The following is a 26,345-nucleotide window of genomic DNA, read 5'->3' as shown; positions in this document are numbered from 1 at the left end:
TGTGAACTAAGGCCTCCAAACTCACTGCAAGCTCCACTGATCACATGGGGAGCCAACTTGTCTTCCTTTTCCCACCTGTGTGTACCCTTGAACATTTTGAACATTTTTGCCTTTGTCTTCCTTTTGCCTAAAGGAATCTGCCTCTAAGCATGGTTTCATTTTGCATCATGTACTGTATCTGTGTGTACCCTTGAACATTTTGAACATTTCCTTTGAACACCCTGAACAAACTATCTGCTGTTCCTCATGCCAATGAACTTTCGCCAGTGTGAACCACAAATCACAACTACCACAACTGTTCCAGCCCCCACCAGATGCCATGGAATGCCCTGTGATCATGACTACCTGGGGGGGTGGCTTGAAAAATGTATTCAATATCTTGTAATCATTGTTTTACGTTTCCTTGTCCTGCGTTTCATATACTGTATATTTCAATCTTGGTGCTTGTCCTGCAACCCCAACAGACGAACTACCTATTCTGCAGCTACTCCACGGCCATTAGTGCTCTCTCTCTATAACATTCCTTCTGATCCCTCTGCGGAGGAATCAGACAATTCTGAAGAAGAACAATGTCTGCTTTAAAGACAAAAAAAGTGTGGCATGTGGGCACCAGATTAGCGATTAAGGCACACCGGTCCTAGTCCAGCCCATATCCCAGACTCTGTAAATATCTGGATATTGATCAGTAACTCTAATCAACAGGACATAGCTCTAAAGCTAACAACCTTTGCACAGCCACAGTACCTATGGGCATGTTGTAGACGGTAGTTTGTTAATCAATGTTACAATGTAATCCTTTAAGCAAATCCCCCGAAAGTTATTGTTCTCCTCTGGTTTTCTGAATGTGAACCCTGAACCCCAGCTGTGTGAACTCTCAACCCCAGCACACGGATGGAGGGGAGGGGGGAAGCAGAATGGGCATATAATAAACTGCTGCTGCCTTGAGAGGCAGACTGATTTCTCTACCCTCAAGAGAGTTGTCTCGCGTGATTCTTCAGGTTGCCCCCACAAGTCTTGTGCCTTCTTTTAGAACAGAATCCCACCCACCATTGGCAGATATTTTCTAGGGCTCTCATAAGGGCCAAGTAGTTTTTATTTGCACATTAACTCTCTGTGGATTAATTTTTCAATTAAAAATGATAATATCACAGTACTGTAATATAGACGTTAACTGGAGCATTTTTATTGCAATTTTTTTTCCTCAGTGACACAAAACATCATTAGAACACTTTTATACAGATCATGACCACCAGATCTGCTCTCCTGCCACTAATAGCTGTCAGGCCAGTTTGGGACCATGTGAATATATGTGCAGATTGCCATTTGCCTCATCGCTGGTCCCTGGCAGGTGCGTTGATCATGCCGCATGCTACATGCACTGCTAGAGGAATCAACACAGCATCAAGGTGGTTGTAAGTTCACTCCTATGGTATGTGATCAACCCAGTGCAATGGAACTATGGTGGATATGGGGATGGAAGCTGCCTTCCAAACTATACTCCTTGCCAGATGACAAACCTCATGCTGAAAGGGGTGCTTGAGTGCACAGTTTCTGCCCTATCCAGTTGTGAGGGCAACACACTGCACACACAATCCTTTCAGAAAATTGGTGACAGCTCCAAAAAACACACTGCACACATAATCCTTTCAGAAAATTGGTGACAGCTCCAAAAACCTGCACAGGAAGGGGAGGACCTGTGTCCTCCCTGCTTCTGCTTCCCTGCCAAATGACTGGCATAACTGTAAACTTTTGCATGTTGGACATTACATTAGAGCCAATGTGTTTTGGGAGATGCTGACCTTTTCTGCACAGGTTGTTCACCCCAGATTCAATGCTGTGGGGAAGTGGGGTTTTTTGATGCTTCACCACAGCACTGAGAAGAAGGAGAAGAAGAAGAAGAGGAAGAGGAAGAAGAGGAGGAGGAGGACGAAGAGGAGGACGAGGAGGAGATTGGATTTATACCCCACCCTTCACTTGGAGTCTCAGAGTGGCTTACAAACTCCTTTCCCTTCCCCTCCCCACAACAGATACCCTGTGAGGTAGGTGGGGCTGAGAGAACTCTGACACAAACTGCCCTATCAATGACAGCTCTGACAGAATTATGGCTTGCCCAAGGTCATCCAGCAGCTGCAAGCGGAGGAGTGGGGAATCAAACCCGGTTCTCCCAGATTAGAGTCCGCGCACTTAACCACTATACCTCTGGCTTTTCTTCAGCCATTCCTAAAATTGCTTTGCTGTGAAGTTTTAGAAAGACTGCAGCAAAGTGTGGGTGACTGTTGTGTAGGTATGAGCTTCTTAAAAAATCAGCAACTGTATATTGTTATAACATTATAACAGTCCATGTATGAGGTTCTCTGAATTCCCAGCTTTCATTTAATTGCCATCTTTCCCTTCATATCTTTGGAATGGACAAGGCTAGAGATTTACATTTAAAAAAATGAAAGTTGGGAATTAAGGGAACCCGATTCACTAATAAGAGTAATGTTAGAATTATATTACAATATTTAATTGTTGAATTTTTTAAAAGGCAACTGAAAAAGGCCAGGTCATGGGAGTGGGCCCTGACCTGGATAGCCCCGGCTAGTGTGTTCTTGTCTGATCTCAAAAGCTAAGTAGGGTCAGCCTTGGTTAGTACTTAGATGGGAGACCATCAAGGAAGTCCAGGGGCGCTACATGCAGGAAGCCAATGGCAAACCACCTCTGTTTGTCTCTTGCCTTGAAAACACTACAGGTTCACATGGTGACTGTGACTTGACAAAGAAAAATGGGGATAAGGCCATAAGGGCATGGTTGAAGCCTGGGCACCAAGCACTGTATTTATTTATTTTTATTTATTTATTTTGGATTTATATCCTGCCCTTCCGAAGGGCTCAGGGCAGCTAACATACGGCTAATGCCAGAATTAAATAGGTAAAATGCAATAAAACAGCGTTAAACATCCACAGTAAAATCCCATAAACAATGTTTAAGGTGCTCTGACTATATATAGATCCCCAAGATGGACAGTAGTCTCAATTCGACGGCCAGCTTTATTAAATAGTGAGGACTCCAGCGATGATGTTCTACCCGCTTCCGCCAGGTGACGCATACCCCACATAATAGGGGTAAGTGGTGTAACAGTACAGCGGTGGCGGAATAGTGTCGGCAGTGGTGGAATAGTGGTATCAGCAGCCTCAGTGCAATGAGGAAACCACAGAAGCCCTATTGTCATGTAGAAAACACTATTATCTTATATCCATTACCTGCAGTTCAGCAATGCAGCTCTGCTTGGACAAGCAGGACCCCCTCACTTTCAGCTGGCATAAGGAGAAAAGTTGAGTCACTAATAGAAGCTCTGGGTCTGTACAGGCTTTAGAAAACAGCCACAGACAGAATCTAGATATATTCAGAAAATCTAGACATATTTATAGGAAGCTCATCAGAAGTAAGCCCATTTCACAAAGGTCAGCTCCAATAAAAATCCACATGCTAACTTGCATGAATGAATGATTACTTATTGCAGTTCTATCCACTTCCAAGCCCACAGCAGCTACAAAAACATTCCATGCAAAATGATGCAATAAGATCACGTCAAAAACAAACAAAAACAGTACAATCAGCAGATAAAATATTCAACAATAATAATCTTATAATAATAATAATAATAATAATAATAATAATAATATATACACTCACACAACCATTCACAACCATCCCATAACTCCCTTAAGGTTCACATTGCAACCTAAACCACCAATGTCACCCAAATTCCAACTTCATGCAGCATTTAAAGCAATAATAGCTCTCGAATAAAAACTGTTTTTTAATCTGTTTGTCCTTGTTTTAATTGTCCTATATCTTCTACCCGAATGCCGCAGTTCAAACAGGGAGTGTTCAGGGTGTGACAAATCTTGCAAAATGTTCTTTGCTTTTTTCAAGCATCGAGAACTATACAATTCCTCCAGGAACGGGAGAGGGCAGCCAATAATCTTCTGGGCTGTGATGATAACTCTCTGGAGTGCTTTCCTCTCCACAGCCGTACAGCTGGCAAACCAGGCACAGACGCAGTATGTTAAAATGCTCTCTATTGAGCAACGATAGGAGGACATCAGTATTTTCTCACTCAAGTTATTTTTCTTTAAAAGTCTGAGAAAAAAGAGCCTCTGCTGGGCCTTCTTCACCAGAGCAGTGGTGTTAGCGCTCCAGGTCAAGTTTTGCTCAATAATCACTCCCAAAAACTTAAAAGTAGCCACCCTCTCCACACGTTCTCCACCAATAAACAGTGGCTGGATGTCCGTTTTGTTCCTCCTATAGTCCACTACCAATTCCTTGGTCTTGGTGGTGTTGATCTACAATGAGTAAATGCTTGATTACATTTAAAAGCACAACCAGCACATCTGGTCCAGCATTCAAACAACCATGCTCCCCACAAATTCTTTCCCAGTGAAGAGAGACCTTTTCATTAACCCCTCCCTCCACATCAGTGTTTTCCAAATGGTGTTCTGGGGTTCTTCTGAAGCTAATCAGCAGTGTCTTCACAAGAAGATCATTTCATGGCAGAATAGTGTCCCTGATATACAGGCAGACCACTACTAGAGTGCCGCCCTGAGCCCACTCTGGGGAGGGTGGGGTATACATTTAATAATAAATAAATAAATAAATAAATAAATCCCCTAAAATGGGGCCGTGTTTTGTGTGTTCTCTCAAGTGCATTCAAAGGTAACACAGAGCAACAGTGACACTTAACGGGCCTGACCAACACTTGCTGTGAACTGAATGTTTATCTCAAATACTCTGCAACAGGCAGGCTAGGTTTTCTCTGAAACTGGATACTGACGCAGTAATGGATCCCTGAAGTTGGAAAACAACAAGACAGAGCTAGTTTTGCTAGTGATTTGATGGCTGATTGTTATTGCTTACAGTCCTGTTGTTTATGAACAACATTAATTCCGGGGGGGGGAGGGTGCACATGGGTCCTGATACAGACACTTTCTGCCCTTAGAGTGGTATCATCTGCATATTTGAGGTTGTTGATGTTTTTCCCAGCAATCTTAATTCCGGCTGGGTGACAATATACATCCTTGTCATACTCGTTTTCCTATGCTAAACCCATCAGTTGTTCCATTTCCGGTTCTAACTGTCGCTTCTTGACCCTTATACAGGTTTCTCAGGAGACATGTGAGGTGGTCTGGTACTCCCATCTCTTTAAGGACTTGCCACAGTTTGTTGTGATCCACACAATCAAAGGTTTTAGTGTAGTCAATGAAGCAGAAGTAGATGTTTTTCTGGTACTCCCTTGCTTTCTCCATAATCCAGTGAATGTTGGCAATTTGATCTCTTGTTCCTCTACCTCTTCAAAACCGAGCTTGTACTTCTGGAAGTTCTCTATCCATGTACTGCTGAAGCCTAGCTTGTAGGATCTTGAGCATGACCTTTCTAGCTTGTGAAATGAGTGCAATTGTGCGATAGTTTGAACACTCCTTGGCATTGCCCTTCTTTAGGATTGGAATGTAAACTGATCTTTTCCAGTCCTGTGGCCACTGTTGCGTTTTCCAAATTTGCTGGCATATTGAGTGCAGCACTTTAACAGCATCATCTTTTAAGACTTTGAATAGCTCAGCTGGGATACCATCACCTCTGCTAGCTTTATTGTTAGTAATGCTTTTTTTGGTGTTAGTTCTAGGAGGATTACTGTGATGTTGAATGGTTTGCCTTGGATTTGGACCGAGATCATTCTGTCGTTTTTGAGATTGTATCCCATTACTGCCTTTTTCACTCTGTTGTTGACTATAAAGGCCACACCATGTTTTCTACGGGATTCTTGGCCACAGTAGTAGATATAATGGTCTTCTGAGTTAAATTCACCCATTCCTGTCCACTTTAGTTCCCTGATTCCCAAGATGTTGAAGTTCAGTCTTGCCATCTCATTTTTGACCACATCCAACTTACCTCGATTCATAGATCTTACATTCCAGGTTCCTATGCAATATTGTTCTTTGCAGCATCGACTTTCCTTCCACCATCAGACATATCCACATCTGAGCGTCCTTTCCGCTTTGGCCCAGCCACTTCACTCTTCCTGGGGTTACTGGTTCTTGCCCTCAGTTCTTCCCCAGCAGCATATTGGACACCTTCTGACCTGAAGGGCTCATCTTCTGGCGTCATATCTTTTAGCCTTTTGTTACTGTCCACGGTGTTTTCTTGGCAAAGATACTGGAGTGAGTTGCCATTTTCTTCTCCAGGGGATCACATTTTGTCTGAGTTCTCCATTGGGGCCTGTCCATCCTGAGTGAACCTCCACGGCATCGCCTGCAGCCTCACTGAACCACACAAGCCCCCTCCCCACGTCAAGGCAGTGATCCATGAGAGAGGAATGTCAGACACATGGCTACATTTCCTGGGTCATACTAAGATATAGTGCCTTGGATCCATCAGAACATCCAAAGCAAGATGGGACATCAAGGCGGGGGGGAGGAGATGTTCACACGCCCTGCTGGCTAGTTGGTCAGTAGGGTTGCCAACTTCCGCCTATGAAACGGAAATTCCTGGAGATTTGTGGGCAGTGTGTGCAAAAGGGGGAATTTAGGGAATCTATAGTATATAATAGGAGCTGCGGTGGCTCAAGTAATTAAGACGCTGAACTGCAGGCTGTGGAAGGTCAGTAGTTCAGCAGTTCGAGACCCGAGTGTGCCTCATGATGGAGTGAGCTCCCGTCTCTAGTTCCAGCTCCTGCCAACCTAGCAGTTCGAAAGCAAGAAATTGCAAGTAGATAAATAGGTACCACTTCGGTGGGAAGGTAACAGCGTTCCGTGCGCCTTTGTGTTTAGTCATGCCGGCCACATGACCACGGAAACGTCTTCGGACAGCACTGGCTCTTCGGCTTTGAAACGGACATGAGCACCGCAACCCTAGAGTCGGATTTGACTGGCTTTCGAGCAAGGGAACCTTTACCTTTACCTTTATAGTATATAATAGACTCTGCCCTCTGAAACTGCCATTTTCTCCAGGGCAACTGATCTCTGTAGTCTAGAGATCAGTTGTAATTCTGGGAGAATTCCAGGTCTGACCTGGAGGTTGGCAACCATACTGGTCATCCCCCTGCCAGCCTAACTGCAGCTCCACCCTACAGCACAGTAAACCCAGACAGGTCGTCCCCCCATTTGTTTGGACACAAATGTACATCCCTGAAACCAGTGGCACCCGGGCAGTTGTAGTTCTTGTTGGCTGGCATCTTGGGAGTCTGAGAAACTCTACCGTGGAGAAAAATCAGCCAAAGATTCTAAAGACACGTATTGAACATTGATTTCTTTTTATTGTATATGAGCTGATGCCTATGGAGTCCTTTTGCTTCAGTCACTGCATGATAAATGGTTAACTAGAACAGCGTTTGCTCCTGCAAAGACTTTTTAATAAGAAGGTTAGAGCAGGAATACTTGATTACATGTAACAAAGAGATAAAAACAGGAAGTAGATTTCTGAGCCACTGGTATCTCATTTTCACCAAAATTAGCCTTTCTGGGCTGCATGACTAGTGCCTTTACAATTTCCTTATTTAGTGATGTGCTTGCTGTAATAAACATTGGAACACAGGGTCCCAATAACCTGATGGTCAAGTTTCTAGACCTTACTACCGCAGTAACATTCCGAGAAGCTGGAAGCAGTGTTTACAGAAGACCTGATGGAGCTACTTTGATCCACATAACTATCAGCCTTTCCCTCACAGCTTCCAGACAGGAAACCTTTACCTGTTTCTACAAATTTAGAAATTGGTTCATACCAGGGGTCATTTCGTAGAAAAAGAGCTAGGGGGACTCATTAGCATAACTCATTAGCATATGCCACACCCCCTGACATCACCGGAAGTGTGTCCTCCCCACAGCTGGCGGCGACCTCCAGCGGGCACCAGCAGGGAGCTCCAGGCCCCGCCCTCCCGCACCTCACCCGGGGGGATGGCGTCCCCCCCCAAATGACCCCTGGTTCATACCCTGGTGTTCCAATACTTACGTCTCATCAGTGAAGGCGATTCCAAAGTATTCCTTTTCTTTCAGGTTGAAATGTGATGCCACCAGGTCTAGTAGCTCCTTGGCCAAAAGCTTTGGCTAGAAAACAAGGGAAATAATTACCAATATGCTCAGCCAGACAGGGTGGGAAAGAGAAGGAACAAAATAAGGAGAGAGACTTGAGCCTTTAGAAACAACTCAAGGACTGGACAAGGCATGTGCACAGCAGTAGCAGCCAGAGCCACCGAAGGAAGGAGGCCAGCTGAGCCAGGCTCCATACAAATTCATATATTGTGGCATTGTGTTCTGCACCTGGCAACGCCTGGCAGCTACAGCTCTGCTGTAATTCAGATCATTCTATAAATGAACAATTATGTTGCCCAGGCAGAAAGACTGGCACCAGCCTCTAAGCTTGTGCATATGCAAATTCCTCAGTAGGGTGCTGTGTGTACTGAGTACACGCGGTGGCTGGTGAATCCACCCCAGCTGATTTGGGGTGGCAGAAGCCATGAGAGTCACAATCATCAGTAGCATTGTTCTGAGGAAACATTTCACCTCTCAGCACACAATTGTGTGTGTGTGGGGGGGGAGGTAGGTAGTCATTAAATGAAATCCACTTCATCTCAATTTTAGCCCCTCCCACTGGTCCCTAGAAGCCAGGGGTCCCCAACCCTTTTTGTGATTGTAGCAGGTGCCACAACAAAATGGCTGCCGTGGGCTCTGGGGCCAATGACAAAATGTTGTGAGGTTCCAAGCTAAGTATCCTTGAATGATGGAGACACCTGTGCACTGAAATGAGAGAACTAAGTCTATGTTCTCATGAACATTATGACAGTATCCTGTTACCAAAAAACCCACACACCAATCACTGCAAATAAAATAAAATTAAAAATTCAGCAACAAGCATCAGCATCAAGTTGTGGGATGCCAGTCCAGCTCCTTCATTTTTACCCTGCCACTCACTGGAGCAAGGATGATAAACAGAGAGCAGAAATTCCCTGTCCACAGTAGGCATTTGGCTATCCTAATCCCATAAACTCTTTAGATCAGACATGTACCTAGAGTTCCATGCTAGGAGCTCAATTCCCAGGCATGTGGGGGTCCAACTTGGACTGGGACTACAACATCCACAAGAGGGGGCTTAAGTCCCACACACACACTGTCTTCCAGATCTGAGAAGACCCGAGGGAATTGATATTTGCCCTGTTGGAGAACCTTCCATGTACTGACTGGCTACATGTAAGTTTCCACAGCAGGGCAAACAGTGCCTCCTGGGGCCATTTTAGGATGGGGAAATGGGCTTAAGCCCCCTCTCCTTGTGCCCCACAGTCCCAATCCAAATTGGAGCCCCATGTGCCTGGGAACTGAGTTCCCAGCATGGAACTCCAGGAGCATGTCTGTTGACAGTGCCCATGTCTGCCATGTGGACCTTGTAACATGGGAATCAGCCGTGAGATAGCTGAGACGAGACCTGTAGCTAAAGTGGGGCCTCCCGGGGCCGCCCCCCGACTTCCTTCCAAGGCCCCACAACTTCCTTCGCAGTCCAGCGCCACAATCCCCCCCCCCGGATGTCCAGACAACTCGCTGCCTTCCCTTCCCTTTCCCCACCTGCCAGCAGCCCCACTTGTATGGATACATACAGACCGATTTCCCACAAGGCTGCTCCACGCTCACTCTTCCCTTTTGCCCGATGGTACGTGTCATTTTCACACAAGCTGCTGCGTGGCCGCATTTTGCCCCGCAGCTTCGCGTGATTTTTCCTGCGTCTACTCAATCCTGTTTTTTGATGGTGCCATTGCGGAGCACATGGAGGAGAGGGGAGACAAGATGAGGTGGCAGCTGCACCCTGCAGCAGCACTCCATCCCAGGCTGGCCGCACTTGGTCTTGGCTGGCTAAAGGGTCTCTTAGCAGGCGAGCACACCAGTGCACTGCTCCACCGCCTCACCTTCCCATCTGCCTTCCCCACCTGGCCCCTGTAAAAGGGAGAGCAGCCGGTGGCTGGCTGGGCTCTCCAAATGGGCGAGTGCACCGGCGCGCTCCTCCACCGCTTTCCCGCCTGTCTGCCTTGCCTACAGGGTGAGTGAGTTGGTGGGGGGGTAGGGGTCCAGGCTCGAGAACCCCCCTCTGTGGGGGAAGGAGAGGCCATCAGATGCAGCTGGGTGAAAGGGGCACTTAATTTAACTCACTTTAACCAAATCAATTAGGTGCCCCCCGAAAAATTTATAGGCCCCCTGACACAAGAAATCCTGGCTACGGGCCTGGCTGAGACTCTTGGAGGGGCTGGCATGAGACCCCAATAGAAGGGAGGAAGATCAAATCTAGTACATGGGGGGCATGTGGGTTGTCAGCACGCTAAAGGGAGATCCCACCTGGGATCCTAACATGGGTGGATCTGAAGAGAATAAACAAAGCAATACAAAGCCCACAAACTAGACTGCTGCCCTCTAAAAGGCCCTGTATGACCTTGGCCCCTCATATCTGCAGGACGGCCCCTCCTCCTATGTTCTGCCATGATAGCTTCACTCATCTGTTCAGGCCCCTCCGTGGGTGCCACGGAATAAATGAGTAAGCTCACCATCTGCCCACATGCGTGTTTCCTGTTGTGGCCCCTGATTACAGAAGGGTTTGCCCGAGGAGGGTCAGGAAAGCTCACACTCTTCTGTCATTCTGCAAACTGTGTAAAACAGAGTTGTTCCTGAAGGCTTTTCTACAAAGGTAATAATGCTATACAGTAACAAAATGGTTCCGGAAGGTGCTTTATAAAGGGAAAAGACTCTACCACTGTTATTTTAGGACATAAAGGGTGCATTCAGGCGGGGCATTTTAGCCGGCATAAACTGCTCCGGTTGGAACCAGAGCCGTTTGATCCGGAAGAAATGTGATCACACTTACCTCCTGACAGCACAGCACATCGCAATATGCCCGTCCACACTTCAGGCACTCAGTTACTCTGAAACTGGCCTCCGTGAGGTCCCAGACTCATCTAAAGCCTTACACTAGGCCCCCCCTTTTTTTAACAAACGCCGGGGCGGAGCTTCGCCCAAGTGCACATTGAGGAGGCTTAAAAAAAAATGGCGGCTGAAAAGCGGAAGCCTCGGCTTCAGAACAGAAGTGGCTCTACACCGGCGGAGAGCGATCAGACGGGGATAATGCGGCTGGAACCTGTGCACTCAGGATACCACCACTTGGGGACCTAGTAGCAGAATACAACGGTTTAAAGCTGTTTGCAACGGTTAGGGACGGAAGGCAGATGTTTGCCGTGTGATCGCCTGTAAGTACACCGATTCCAACCAGTATCTATACCGGCATAAATGCCCCGTCTGAATGCACCCATTATCTGTTCGCTGCATGCATTATAATGTTGTCACTGCATTGTTTTCTACTGATGTAGTACCGTTTTTTGTGCATAGGACCTGCACTCTGCATGATGTTTAATACAGTGTGCTTCTTCTAGCCCAGGCTAGCCCCATCAAGTACCAGAAGCTAAGCAGGGCCATTCCTGGTTAGTACTCAGTGAGTAAGACTCAGTGAGAAGGGTGGACTATAAAAATTGTATATAAATCAATAAATATTAATGCCAAAGAGAGGCAACACTGTGCTTGTGCCAGGCTACCCGGTGAATTCCTAGCAGAGAGGAGATTTGAACCGGAGAGACTTCCTGTCTTACAGGGCTCCCTTTCTTAGCCAGTACACAACGATTGCTCCAGACATCTCACAGGACTTGGCTCCCAGGCAGGAGCAACAGCAGCTGCTGCTGAGAGCATCTCAGCTGTCCGTGGGGACCTTTAATAAGCTAAATAAATGCAAAGTGTTGCTCATTATTTCTGTGGAGTGGAACAGACTGATTGCTGAAGATCCATGAGGTCATCCTTCAGTGCAATCTATAGATCCCAGGGTGATAAGGTTTCCCCACCCCCTCCAACACCTTTATTTCCTATTTTGTACCATCTGCAGATTTGTAACATAATACCCTTGGCTATAAGCAAATTTCCTTCATGACTCATTAGTTTAGCAGGAGAGTGGGGCGTGGTATGCAAGCATCTCTACTGCTAGATCTGCTGCAGATGCCCTGTCTCTTTAAGAATACCCTGCTATCTGTTAGGAGAAGGTAAGTCTTCCCTTGAGAGATAAAATGTGTGTGGTGGGGAGGGGGCAGGGGAGAACAATGGGTGAGATGAAGTCAGCACTGGCTGTAAGCCAGGTTAGTTACTGTTTTGGCATCTCTGCGGGGCTTTAATACTGTGACGCTGAGCCCTGCTAGCCCACAATTATTCTCCACAGCCATCCCAAGTTTTGCCGGCAGCTGTGCAAAGTTATTGTTCTTTTCAGCACTCCTGGCTCCAAACTGAAAGAGTTTCTATGAGTGGGGCTGATCAACTGCAAAAGAGTCTGTAAAGCTGTTTACAGATGTTTATTTCTCAGGAGCAACATCCCCTTTCCTGACCTCTGCGAACCTCTCCTGTAGGGAACCCTCTCCTTGAGTGTCTGCAGTTTCAGAACTGCACTGTTGTAATGGGGAAGGGAGGTTTTCTGAGGGGACCATGTCTATTCCATCTGTTTATCTGCCACTCAACCTAACCTCACAGAATTCAAAGTGCTAGCAAAAGGTTTCTTTTGGTTTTAATGGGTTCTATGTGGATTTTACAGCACTGACCAAAATCAACTAGCCCTGCTTACAGACACCTTCCAGTCTAATCAAATCAAATCAAATTTATTGTATGGACAAAGACCAGCATAGATAAAATACTACCAACCCCCCCCCCCAAGTTAAAATTGATATTGGTTAAAAAAAAATAACACAAATTTGCCAGCCACCACCTGCAGTCTGATCAATTTTACTCATTAAGCCTCTTTGCACTAAAAAAGAAAAGAAAAGTAGGGAATACAGGAACATATGCATTCATATGCAATTATAATTTCCCAGTTCCCATACCAACAAATAAGAAACATCAAACCTTTCTCACTGAGACTCCAGGTAGATTACAAAATTATAAAACAGTGAAATAAAGGCCAATTAAATACCTGTAATGAACAATGCCACAGGAGCATTTGTGGGACCAAATCAAACCAGGGGTGTTCCATGGCAGTGGTGAGACACAATCACCTGCATGAGAGCTGGTCAGATATGTAGCAGGAGCTCAGGTGCACCTGGATTGCCCAGGGGGCTAGCTGCATCCTTGTGGAGTGGAAGCCAAGAATAGTCCAGCTATATTTCCACCTCTGGAGAAACCTGACCACTGAAAGCTCTTGCCTAGATGAGCTGATTGGTGTTTACTCAGAAAGGCAAAAGTCATAAGCAATGACCTCCTTCCATACCAATCACACAAAGGGCTCATCAGAAACATCAATGGCACCTAGTCGTGTTTTGTATTTGTAATTAAATGTCATGGCTTTTATTTTCCAGTGGCTGGTTTCCCATGAAACACAATACTTTGCATCACTGAATCTTGGTTGCTGCCACTGGAGAGTTCCTGGCCACATTAGAAAGCCCCTATCTAGGTGACTCAAGGGGGATATGTCATTCTGTCCTTGTGTTTATGGGGCAAATCCTTATTTGCTACATGATTTCAGTCCCAGTGCAGTAGTTGGCAGCCAGTGCTGAACTGAGGCCCATTGCCCCACTAATGGCCAGCATAGATCAGCAAGGGCATGAACCAGAGTGACGCAGGAGGAACGATGCCTCAATTTGTGCCCACAGACAGTGATGAGACGGATTGTAGCTTTCTGTTCAGTGTCACATTGAAGATGTGTGTCATTCTAGACAGTGTTCCCTCTAAGCTGAGTTAGTGTGAGCTAGCTCACAGTTTTTTAGCCTCTGGCTCACACATTTTTGTCTTAGCTGAGGAAGGATAGCTCCAGGGCAAATTAATGCAGTAACCTAATCGCTAGTCCACAACTTTAATGCTAGTAGCTCACAAAGTAGAATTTTTGCTCACAAGACTCCACAGCTTAGAGGGAACATTGATTCTAGGTGGGTATTTTTTTAACTAAGTTGTTTGTCTGGCCAACCAAATGGCTGCATTCAACTAGAAACAAGAATTGTCAATTAAACTGTATTGGGACTTCTTGTATTAACAAAGAACATGGGTGTAGCCCACATGGCAAATGTAGCTGTACCAACAGTGGCCTTTTCCAGAAGGCCACAGATGGGGCATGGCTATAAGCTTAACGCCATTTGCAGTTCCCTGGCTATGGTTTCAAAATGATTTACTCTGAAACCATAATGGGGAAAAATTAGAAAGGGCTAGCAATAGTGGCAGTTAAAATTTGAGCTATTTGAACATGTCCCAGTGTGGCTCACATCCTGTTTGCAAGTTACAATTTTTGTTCGTCAACTCATTTGTGTTTGTTCATTAGACTGCTTCAATGTATTCCTTCCTAACAGTACCATTCAGTGCAATCAGCATTTTGAGCATGCACATTCTCACACAGACTAATGGAGAGTTTCTTTCCCCATTTTTGCTGTGCTGCTGTTGTGCTTGACAGGCAATTGTTTAAAAAGGTTATTTAGTCACCAATCATAGTGATAAATAAATGCTGGGTTTTAAAAAAATCTGTCATTTGGTTTAGGTTTAAGTAGTCCATACAAATGTTAATGGCTACTGAACTGTTCAGTTTGTTAGCATTTTTGCATATATGTAATTTTGCAAAAATGTGACGTAAACCTATTGGGCAGGGGCTAAACCACACCGGACTGGTGACCAGCTCAAGTCTGATCACCACAGCTGAATATGGTAAGTTTGATTGCTGAACATGAAAGCAGCAAACTTCCTGGCATTTCTAGTTAAAATGCCATATCAAATCTCAAGAACTGGTTTGCAACTCTGCACTGATGCCTTGAAAATACAAGAGTAGCTGAGCCCATTTAATCTTCTTTACTCTCAGTTTTCATCTCTCAGCAATCCCTGTAAAAAAGAAGCTGGAACAGGATGCTGGTAGACATGCCAAAGGGCTGTACTTCCAACAACTTTTCACTGGTTATTTTCACCCAACAGAACTTTTGTCCATGTCACCTTCTAATCCAGGTATCCCCAACCTTTTTGAGCCTGTGGGCACCACAAAACGGCTGCTGCAGGCGACGGAGGCAGCCACAAAATGGCCACCACAGCTTACTTTCATTCATACAGTGCAGATCATTCTACGTTGGTGGTAGCTGTTGCCAAAACAACATTTTTAAAACTCTGCAGAGCCAGTCAAATCTCCAGTGGCAAATCGGAGGCCCTGTTGGGCAACAACCTGCCCACTTTCTAAAAACCCTGCCCACTTTCTAAAAACCCTTGGCAGGCACCACAAAAGTTGTCAGCAGGTACTATGGCACCCAGAGGCACCCACACTGGGAACTCCTGTTCTAATCAAATTAATTCAGGAGTTTCGCCATAGAGATGTCGGGGAACAGAGTGATATTACTATATCTATTCAAAGAAAATTCATGGGCAATGGAAATTTTCAGTTTTTACTGGAAGGTTCAGGCTGCATGTGTTCCTTTAAACTTTATCATCCTTGTGTAGAGCAGATACCACTGGCTGTGGCCTTGTAAACCTACATCTTCTCCTTCTTCCATGCTCATTTAGTATGATCCTCTCACATCTTAAGTTATACCCTTGTTAAAAGAAACACACAATTTAAACTCCAGTATAATATTCTGCTGTTACATGTCTTAACTCCATGACAGAATGGAGGGCTATCCATGCCTTATTTAAACTGGAGCCTGGACCTCTTAAAGCTTAGAAGTTATATGGATACGTTTATAGAAGTCAGTTGTCTATATCCAACTGTATTCATATTCATTTTTATCATTGTAGGGAGGTTTCCCTGGTTCTCAGATTCATTTGTTTCTCTTTCTGCTTGCCATATTTTACTATCTTCATCAATTCTCCTGAGCCTGTTACGTGCCACGAGGAGTGGAAAAACTTGCCTCTCCATGAGGCCAGATAGAAGAGATTACTACTGTCCCACATGGCTGCATGTAGGTTGTTGTGAGCTTAAAAGCAGGGACCAGGTGCCCAGGTGTGAGGAGCCTCCTGCACAGTGTTCTGCAAAACAGAATATTTCAACAGGTGCAGTTTGTCTCTTGGGGATGAGAAAAGCTGCATCCACTCAAATGTCCATTTTTTTGCACAGCTACTAAAGACACAAAGCCTATGGTAAACAGCTATCTAGGCACCTGTTGTCAGGGGCACCAGGATAGAGAATGGAAGTTATTTCACTTAAGATGCAAGAACATGAACATGATGTAGAAAGTGACAGGGCATCAGAATAGAGACTCAAGAAGAGGAAAGATATGCTGGTACAGAGGGGGAAAGATACATAGCTGTTATGAGAATGGTGGAGAAATTCTGGGAACACCCCAACTAATGTTGAGCACATTAACTTCCCAATTATGTCAATGGGAAAAATATAGGCACATGCTAAAATCTTTCCACTGGTAATCACTAGAACATAAAAGTACTTTGTTTTGTCCCGGTCATGCCCTCTTTGTAAAAGTATTGACTAGGATTTCAATTTTCTCAGTATGAAAGCAACTAAAAAGTACACTCTTCATTCTCAGGTATTTCTTTGAACACAAGCAACACAAATCAATATAGACTCATGCACTACACAGTGCATTCCACCCTGGGCATTTAAGTAATGCTAGGAATTTTCTTGTCCCCTACAGTCTCTTCTTGGGTGCATGGTTGAAATTCAATTAACCAAAGGATAGGTTTGACGACCTCCAGGTTGTTGGCGAAGTTTAAACATGCAGAGGAACGGAGCACCAACTGTTTAAAGAAAATAACTTGGTTTATTAAAGAAGAAATAAACTCTGATAGAACATAGAAGAGGGAGAGAGGCTTAACTAACTAACTGCTGTGAGAGACAGGAACGAAGGGGGGAGGGCTCAGTAGTAGCAGGAAGTCTGCAAAGAACCAATCAGGAGACAGGAAGGACATAACTTGAAACTGTGGGAAGTCCCTAATCTAGGTATGCTAACTAGCAGTCCTTCAGCTGTCCCCCTATAGGCTGTTCTTCTGATCTTCTTCAAGTAGGTGCACTATAGACCTGTATATTCCAACATAGGTGAGGCCTGGAGATCTCCCAGAATTACAACTGATCTCCAGACTACAGAGATCAATTCCCCTGGAGAAAATGGCTGAATCAGAGGGTGAATATGGCTTTATAGCCTGCTGAGGTTCCCCCCCCCTTTCCCCAAACCCTCCAGACTCCACCTCCAAATCTCCTGGAATTTCCTACCCTGACGTTAGGAGTCCTAAAGTGTCATGCTGTTGTCTTGGTGCCATACTGGTTCTGCCAATACAGATTTGGGGTGCTTAAAAGGTGGTAAAGCAAAAGCTGCTATCTGCTTGGCACCAGGGCAAATTGCTTAGTGAGGCCGCAACGTCTTCATCATTGGAGGCCTTGAATACACCTTTTATTAATCATGATCCCTTCATCACCTCTGGCAAGAACTGCCACCAGGCAACTGGCCAGGGTGGTGGTGCAACTCAGTTAATTCTCCTATGCCTCTTGATGGCTTTTATACCAGTGATCATAGTATCCTTCTGGACTGCCTTTCAGGATTGGGACTGAGAGGTACTGTTTTGCGGTGGTGTTGGTCCTACCTTGAGGGTAACTTTTCGAGTGTGGTATGGAGGAACTGTGGCTTCGACCCTTGGCCTCTGGGATTCCACAACTGTCCATCTTGTCCTCCATGCTTTTCAACATCTATGTAAAGCTGCTGGGAGAGGTCATCCAGAGATTTGGGCTGAGTTGCCACAAATATGCAGATGACACTCAGCTCTATCTCATACTTTCAGCAGATGCCAGGGAGACTTTGGAAACTGTGAACAGGTTCCTGCATTCATTTTTGGAATGGAAGACATCTAACAAGCTAAAACTTAATCCTGACAAAACGAAGGTGCTACTGGTGAGGGGATGGTTTGACCCAGGAATAGGGATATCTCTTGTTCTGGATGGAGTTCTACTCCCCTAAAGAAGCAGGTTCATATCTTGGGGGTGCTGCTGCACCTGGGCCTCCTATTGGATAAACAGGTGCAGCAGTGGCCAGGGCAGCTTCCACCAGCTCCAGCTGGTGAATCAGGTGTGGCCTTTCCTGGGTGGGAGAGATCTTGCCACTACGGTGTATGCCTTGGTAGGTTACTGCAATGTACTGTATGTGGTGCTGCCCTTGCGTACTATCTGGAATCTACAGTTGATACAGAATGTTGACTGGAGTGGTGTAAGCAGGCAGACCCTGTCTCTTTACTGACGGGCAATTTAGAAGTGAACATCCTTCATTTAATAGCACCCCAGGAGTTCATATGCCAGACAGCTTGATCAAAATGTATATAAGATGGAAGCCAGCCTGGCAGGCCTGAGACATGTTTAGGCAAAGACCCTGGAAGGTGTAAGAATCTTGCTGCAACCCCTCCACCCTAAAACAATGGACTTGTCTCACCCCAGAGCTAACACTATTTACCTGGATCATAAATCCTATCAACCCTGTCTCACCTTCCCCATTCCCACATTTACTTCACAAAAACTGCAATCAGAGTTTCAAACTCTAATTTTATTTTGCATCAAGAATTCCTCACAAAACATCTCCTGTTCATAACATAAGAGACACCAATGTTGGATGTTGGATCAGGCCAAAGGCCCATCCAGTCCAACACTCTGTGTCACACAGTGGCCAGAAATACCAGGTGCCATCAGGAGGTCCACCAGTGGGGCCAGTGTTCCCTTTGTCAATTCCTGGGAATCCCATTCATAATTTCCCCAACACATTGTGGTACTTTTAGTTAAATTCATCAATGCTTTGTCCCAAGGGGCAGTCACATTAGCATGTCCTCAGGTCCCATTTTAGCTATAACCGGCCATGCTCAGCCCCATTACCATGTGTGTGTTTCCTGGATCCAAACTGCACACCCAAGATGCTGAATGTCTTGCTCTTCTTCTGGACCTTGCCTCTTCAGGGCAGGTAGCTATCACCTCATCCCTGTCTATATTCCCACAACTCCCTTTATTTCTTAATTAGTCTTGGTTGTGTGTTGTCTCTTGTGTGCTTTCTGTATGCTACTATTCTTATTTTCTATCAATAAAATCTATTCCTATTTACAACTTGGACTGTTTATTTTGAGAGTCCTCTTAGGGAAAAATCCTGGTATACATTTGGTGGAGAGATCTCACTAGATTACCCCCCTCCTTGCAAGCCTGTCTCCTTGCTAATCCCCCCTACAAAAACAGGAGACAGCCCCTTTTGGGCAACTCATAGCACTTGGGGTAACAGTGGGTCACAGAGACTACGTCATCCCAGTCTTGGGCTGCGGTTACACACGCCAGGTGAAGCAGAGGGGAAGCGAGGCTATTCCCTCCAGAGGAATTTGACATGCAGTTGCGAGATCACACAGCCCTCTGAAGCTGCAGGCACAGCCCATCACTTTGTGAACAAATGCAATTGTGAGTGAGTTGGGGTTTTTTTTTTTGCTTTGTTTCCCTTGCGCATAAACGAGGAATCGCACCTCCGCATTGAGGGCCCTTATGGAGTATGTGATGATGTGCATACTGTGAGGGGGGAGGAACGGCACAGAGTCGGGATGGCCTGACCAGACCATCCCGATGGCATGAGAGCATGCTAGAGCGATCAGATGGGAAAGTCCACCTGTGGCCTGCCTTATCCGGATAACAATGGACTTTCCCCGGTGTCTTTTAACTCCATTTCCGTGGTAGAGCAGCACGGGTTGCTGAAGACTGCAGGAAGCTTCTCAGATGTTGCTGTCTGATCGCTTCCTTTAGATCCATCAGGCATTTGCACCTATGTCGGATCTAAAGGAGCGTGTGATCGCAGCCTTGTTCTATCTACACTGGCTCCAAACTTGCATCCGGGTCAAATTTGAGATGCTGGTATTGACCTATAAAGCCCTATACAGTTTGGGACCAGCATACTGTATGGACCACCTTCTCCCATATGAACTTACTCATCTACTCTGGTAATCTTTAGCGACCTTCCTTCAGCTGCCCCCACTCTCTGAGGCTAGACACATAACAACCAGAGAAAGAGCCTTCTTGGTCATAGCACCAAAACTCGGAACTCTGTCACCAGGGAGATTTGTCTTTCTCTCTTAGTCATTGCCTTCCACCAGTAGGTAAAGAATTTCTGTTTCATTTGGGATACCTCCAGTAAACTTTTATTGTCCCTTCTCCCTGGTATGTCTGTATGTTTTTATTGTTTCAAAGGGTAACTGTGCTGGTCTGAAACCCCCCTCCCACCATTTGATTGGGATATAAGGACTCAGAGGTATCCATGCCAACTCATATCTGACAAAGGGAGCTTTTGACGTTCGAAAGCTTATACCCCAAAAATCTTGTTGGTCTCTAAGGTGCTACTGAACTCGAATCTGTATGTTTTTATAATGCTTTTAATGCTTTAGTGCCTTGTTGTTTGCTAATAACTTAGGAACTAAAACATCAGCTGAAGACTCTCCACAGTTTAGAGGGAGTATTGCTGGTCACTAGCATTAGAGGTTTAATCTATTTTTGTCTCTCATTGTTGTACCAGGGGCATTCAAATACAACACGACTTACAGATTTGATAACACCCAAAGCACAGCCACAGTATCTATTTGAGAAAGGTATGCCCAACACGCGACCTTGGGAAACTGCAGAGGGTACTGCATTTAGTCTTGTAACCATAATTGCTCATCTATACTTTGGGACGGTTAAGCTGAACAAATACATAGGAATTGTGGTGCTTGGAGGAATCCCCATATAAAGGGAAGAACAAACCCTCCTAGCTCTGCGTATAGTGCTGTTTATGTCTATCTTCAAAATTAATTTTTTGATGATTTTACAAGTTGAAGGCCATCCTAGAGCAGCAATTACATTTTCTGGGCATTGTATGGCATTCAGTTTTTCTTCTATTGCTTGTTTGCACACACCAGAGAAATTATCATGCTTCATATAGAACAGGAGACTGTTATTCTCTGAAAAAAATATTTTAAGTCTCATGTTCAGAGCCAAAATTCAGGCTCTCGCTTCAATGGAGTGCTGGCCCACTTTTAATCTGAGGGCGGTACCTGCTACGTATTTCAGTATTCCACAGATCTGACGTAAGAACTGTGTTAACAATTGACCTATGGTTTCATCTATTATATGGATCCAGACTGCTGCCCCATATAATATTTGAGTTATCACCTTGGGGCTGCAAACTGTAATTGCAGCCTGGCAGATATTGTCCACCTTTTCTATAAAAGAAGCACTTTATTGCTGCCGGGGAGCAAGCTGCTGATGCTGTAACACCCTTATACCGGGGTTTCCAAAATAAGTAATCATCAAAATTACTCCAAGATTCTTGAAAGATCTAACCTGCTCCCAGGGGTCATTTCGTAGAAAAAGAGCTAGGGGGACTCATTAGCATAACTCATTAGCATATGCCACACCCCCTGACATCACCGGAAGTGTGTCCTCCCCACAGCCGGCGGCGACCTCCAGCGGGCACCAGCAGGGAGCTCCAGGCCCCACCCTCCCGCACCTCACCCCGGGGGGATGGCGTCCCCCCGCGTCCCCCCCAAATGACCCCTTCCTGCTCCAACTCATTATCCTCTAATCTCCATTTGTAGCTAGAATCATTTCACTGTTTTGTAAAAACTAAGATCTTTGACTTGGCAATATTGATTGTGAGATCATGCTCCTGAGAGTTTATTACTATACACAAAGGGAGAAAACTGACTAGTTCATAAGAGAGGTTAAGTAGAAGCCCAAAGATTAAACAAAAAGAATGATTCCCCACCCCATGTTGGTTGTTGTTCAAAATGTCCCTCCCCCCATTTTACAGAATCGTTATTTGTCTTCTATGGAAATCAAATTGACAGAAACTACCAAGTAGTATCCCAAAAAGACAGTATGTTTGTATTTGGGACAGAACACCCTCTAGATTTATGGAAGGTCTGTGATAAACGAAGTCAAGAAATGCAACTGCATTTTAAAAGCCTCTCTCTGAATCATGCATGACAAATCAAACCTTGTCAGCAGCTAAGACAGTTATGCCTATCATGGATTCACTATGACAAGAATTAGAGCTTAGGAAAAGTTCAGTAGCCAAACCGCACATAAATACACAATTTTTCTCTAGTATTTTCTAACATATTAATTTCACCATTGATTTTTTTAAAAAACTGTCCATTTCCAAAAACCACCACCATAAGTGTCATCATCTTTATCATGAAATATTTCACTGTAATGCTATGGACAAAAAAAGAAGAAATTAAAAGTTTGTGTAGGGCAAGTAACTGAATTGGACAGCTTAGACAACTCATTTATCTCTTTGTCTGCAAGCCTCTGAAGCTCTCCCCCCTCATTCAAATTCAAATCAGTCCCAGAAAAGCTTACCCCACTTCATCACAAGCTATTGAAGCCACTGCTTGGAAATGAACCCTTACTGATAGAAGCATGGGATCACTTTTGGGCTAATATATCACTGTGACTGCTTGATATATTTGTAAATTAATCTATGTACATTGAAAAGCAGACTGAACATTCTGAATGCACAAGGCTGAGGGTGAAGAGCAATGTAACATTTGTAAAGGAATGGGACTAATTTCAAACCATCTTCACTTAATTCAATTTCCCTTTCAAGGCTATACTTTAAAAGTAAAAAAGTTCTGTGACTGCCACAAAAGCTGGCTATCCAGATATAATATTTAGAGAGGCCACATCAGTAGTTTTTTTAAATTGATGGTGGGACTATTTTGCACAAAAGAGAGACATACATGCCAGCAAAAAATGGTATCAGCCATCAGTCTAGCCTGGTGCTTCTGAATTGTTTTGAACTGGGACCCACTTCTAAACTTAATGTGCTTTTGGGGACCACTTACAAAATAACTCCTTTCAACTCCCCCTCCCCAACATAAAGTGCAAGAATCTCAAAATATTTGTAGTATTTATAAATATATAGAATTATTGTATTTCAAGGCCATTTTGCATATCTCGCTCTACCCTTGAGGCTGACCCAGAAACTACAGCTTGTCCAGAACACAGTGATGCAGGTACTTACAGGTGCTCCTATAACAGCACACATACAACCTGTGCTTTGCCAGTTGCTTTGGCATCAGGTTGAGTAATGGATCTGCTTCAAAGTTTTGGTTTTGACCCTCAAAGCCCTTAACAGTCAAGGACCAGTGTACCTGCAAGACCACCCCTCCCAGTATGTTTCCTGAAGAGCCTTGTGTTCAGAAGATCAAAACTTACTGGTGGTCCCTGGCCCAAAAGATGTCCGGTTGTCTTCAACTAGAGCCAGGGCCTTTTCGGCCTTGGCTCTGGCCTGGTAGAACTCTCAACCTGGTGACATCTGTGCGCTGAGGGACCTACCTCAGTTCCGCAGGGCGTGTATAACAGAGATGTTCCGCCAGGCCTACGGTTGAGGACAGCAACGGCCCACATTGTAGCTCTCATCACGGCCTCCTCCATGACCAGTCCCTGATCCGTCTGGGGGAGGGAGCGAACCACATTTTTCAGCCATCAACTAATGCTGTTGATTTTATTGTAATCTGCAATTAATTTATTCATTATATATTTTAACCTGTTGTGCACCACCCTGAGCTCTTCAGGGAAGGGCGGTCTATAAATTTAATAAATTTTGCCCCTTCCCCCAGGAGAGATCAACTTATTTTTACCAAGATGACTTTTTAAAACAGTTGTAGCATCAGCAGCGAGGAAATTGTGAACAGAAGGATTCTCTGACATCCAGGAAAAATGGTGGGGGGGTGGTTTTTAGAAGAAAGTATACTTCAGTCCTCAGGGAAAATGTAATGAAATCCACCCTCTGTGTCAGTCTCGGTCCGTAACTAGGGTTGCCAGGCCAAGCCTGGCAAACAAAGGGAGGCCTTGGGGCAGGGACATGGGGGGCAAAATCACTGACATCATTATGTCACATCCAGGGGAAACTCGGAAGTGATGTAGGGTAGCTCTAGGAATAATCAGAAAGTCTATGGTAAAACCATAGGGTTTCCCCATGTCATTTTTGGGTTTTCTCCAGAAGTAACAATGTTGGTGGCTTTTTTTGTGAATGGCTAACAACGACAACATTTTTCTCCCATTGCCACTTAAAGAACTGCCAGCAGGGAAGTTTCTGCCATGGTGAGAGACTTGGCAGGTTCAGCCAAGAGCCTTGTGGTTAGGAGGTGGTATAAAAATAATGGAATGTGTTTTAAAAACTCAGCTATAAGAGAGTGCTGGATGATTCTGTGACATGGTAAGGAACTGCTGACAGTATTCAGTGTGCACCTACAACACTTTTTAGAATCCAATACAATGTGCAAGGCATCATCAAAAGTCAAGTAAATGTGGAAAATATTCTCCGAGGGTAGAGATCTTAAACAGTTTGGCTGACACAATATCTACTGTATTCATAAGGATGTCGTAAATAATATGAGACCAGGAATGGTCTGTGGGTTGGATCCAGACTATACTGATTTCCACCAATCCCCCCCCCTTCCCATTGCAGAGCCCAGTCTAACTGTTCCTCAGGTTTCCCCCTATCCCCCCGGAGTCACATTTCATGGAGATGCGTGGGCTGCAGTGAGAGAGGAAAGGCAGGAAGTTCTGTTCCACTGATTTACAAATTGTGTCTGGATCCAATCTCATATAATTACAGCCAGCAGGAAATTCCCTAGGATGGTTCTATCATATCACTTTCAACACCCTGAAAAACGGTCAGTCTTTCCAGTCAGTCAATCTTTAACCTTGAAAGACTGTCAGTCTTTAACCACAGATTAATATATAGTTACTGCCATATCCTCTGAACCATCTCCACTTCTCAGACACATGATTGCTAGTGCACACACTGTACATGTCTGACTGCCCTTGAGGAAGGTGAGGCATAGCACTTCTTTGTGAAATCTTCATATGTACAGAGTAGAATGAACATTTGCAGAAGATGGGTTATAGCCTTGCTGAGACTAGGAGTGCTTTATCATGACTGAAATGGCTGGTCCTGAGATTTATTTGAAGAGGGGTGCATAAATCTGTCTTAGCTGTGCCAAATTTCTAGGTTCCAAGAGGAAAAAGGGAATAGTAACAGCTTCACAAATCACCAAGCAGAAAGATATTAACATATGGCATACATTAGTGAAATGGCTATTGAAAGGAAGTAATATAAATTAGCCCAAGAGGCAGCTAGAGGTTTCTCTAAATACAGAGGATAACATTCTTCTCAGTAACCATGAAGACGCTGTTCTAACTCACAAGCCATTCCTCCCCCTCCTCATCCTTCCAGCTGTCCCACAGCCCTAGCTATTAAAGTCTATTCCCATGTAATGGCTTTGCTTTTTACACATGACTGAGAAGTGAATGGTCACAAAGGAGTAACTATTAAAAAATGATTAAAAAGCAGGGGAAGTGCTTGCAACAAATTGATGTCCAGTTCACAATAGTGTTGCCAGGTCTGGGTTGGAAAATACCTGGAGTCTTTGGGGGTGGAGCCAGGAGAGGGCGGGGTTTGGGGAGGGGAGGGGCCTCAGCAGGGTACAATGCCATGGAGTCCACCCTTCAAAGCAGCCATTTTCTCCTGAGGAGCTAATCTCTGTCAGCTGGAGATCAGTTGTAAAAGCGGGAGATCCCCAGGCCCCACCTGGAGGCTGGCAACCCTAGTTCACAAACATAAATGAAGCACTTCAAATGCTTTCAAGCTTACAATGGAATTAAAGGAGGAAGATGAAGAAGAGGAGGAGGCGGAGGAGGAGGAGATTGGATTCATACCCCACCCTTCACTCGGAGTCTCAGAGCAGCTTACAAACTCCTTTCCCTTCCCCTCCCCATAACAGACACCCTGTGAGGTAGGTGGGGCTGAGAGAGCTCTGACGGAAACTGCCCTTTCAAGGACAGCTCTGACAGAACTATGGCTTGCCCAAGGTTATCCAACAGCTGCAAGTGGAGGAGTGGGGAATCAAACCTGGTTTTTCCAGATTAGAGTCCACAAACTTAACCACTACACCAGGAAAAAAATTTGAATCCTCTAAAAACAATAATAATAAGCTATCAAACAGGAAATAGCACAATTATCAAGTGCAAACTTGGTCTAGATAGGCAAACATCAACACCACTAGGCTGTTAATGTGAGCTTCTGGGGAACAGCACTAACAGAATGGTAGCCCTACAATCTCCTTAGATCAACACCATTCTGTACCTCTTCTCCTGGGCTGGACACTGCCTGTCACTATAGCCCAATTAAAATAATAGGTAAGGAACATATCGTGATCCACTGGCATATAGTTTTTAGCACAATGACAAAGCAGCTTCAAAAATTTTTTAGAAAATTAACCAAAACATACAACACAGGTTATTTATCTTATTCTCTGTGAGATATGCATCCCCTCCAAGGCAGTGTGGGACTTTTA

At 44.8% G+C, this 26,345-nt stretch overlaps 1 protein-coding gene across 2 annotated transcripts in view; it reads right to left on the bottom strand.

Annotated features, from left to right (window-relative positions):
* Positions 1-26,345, bottom strand: part of FRMD4A (FERM domain containing 4A) — a 352,260-nt gene that overhangs the window by 183,838 nt on the left and 142,077 nt on the right. For both annotated transcript variants that reach the window (XM_015427238.1, XM_015427239.1), the window contains one exon: positions 7,984-8,078. In XM_015427238.1, the coding sequence (XP_015282724.1) occupies positions 7,984-8,078 (95 nt within the window). The remainder of the gene's footprint in view (positions 1-7,983; positions 8,079-26,345) is intronic.

Source organism: Gekko japonicus, unplaced genomic scaffold (assembly GCF_001447785.1).
Source record: "Gekko japonicus isolate JY-2015 unplaced genomic scaffold, Gekko_japonicus_V1.1 scaffold1247, whole genome shotgun sequence".
Classification (NCBI taxonomy): domain Eukaryota; kingdom Metazoa; phylum Chordata; class Lepidosauria; order Squamata; family Gekkonidae; genus Gekko; species Gekko japonicus.
Note: the sequence above shows the minus strand (reverse complement) of the source record. Positions and strands in the feature narration are given on the sequence as shown.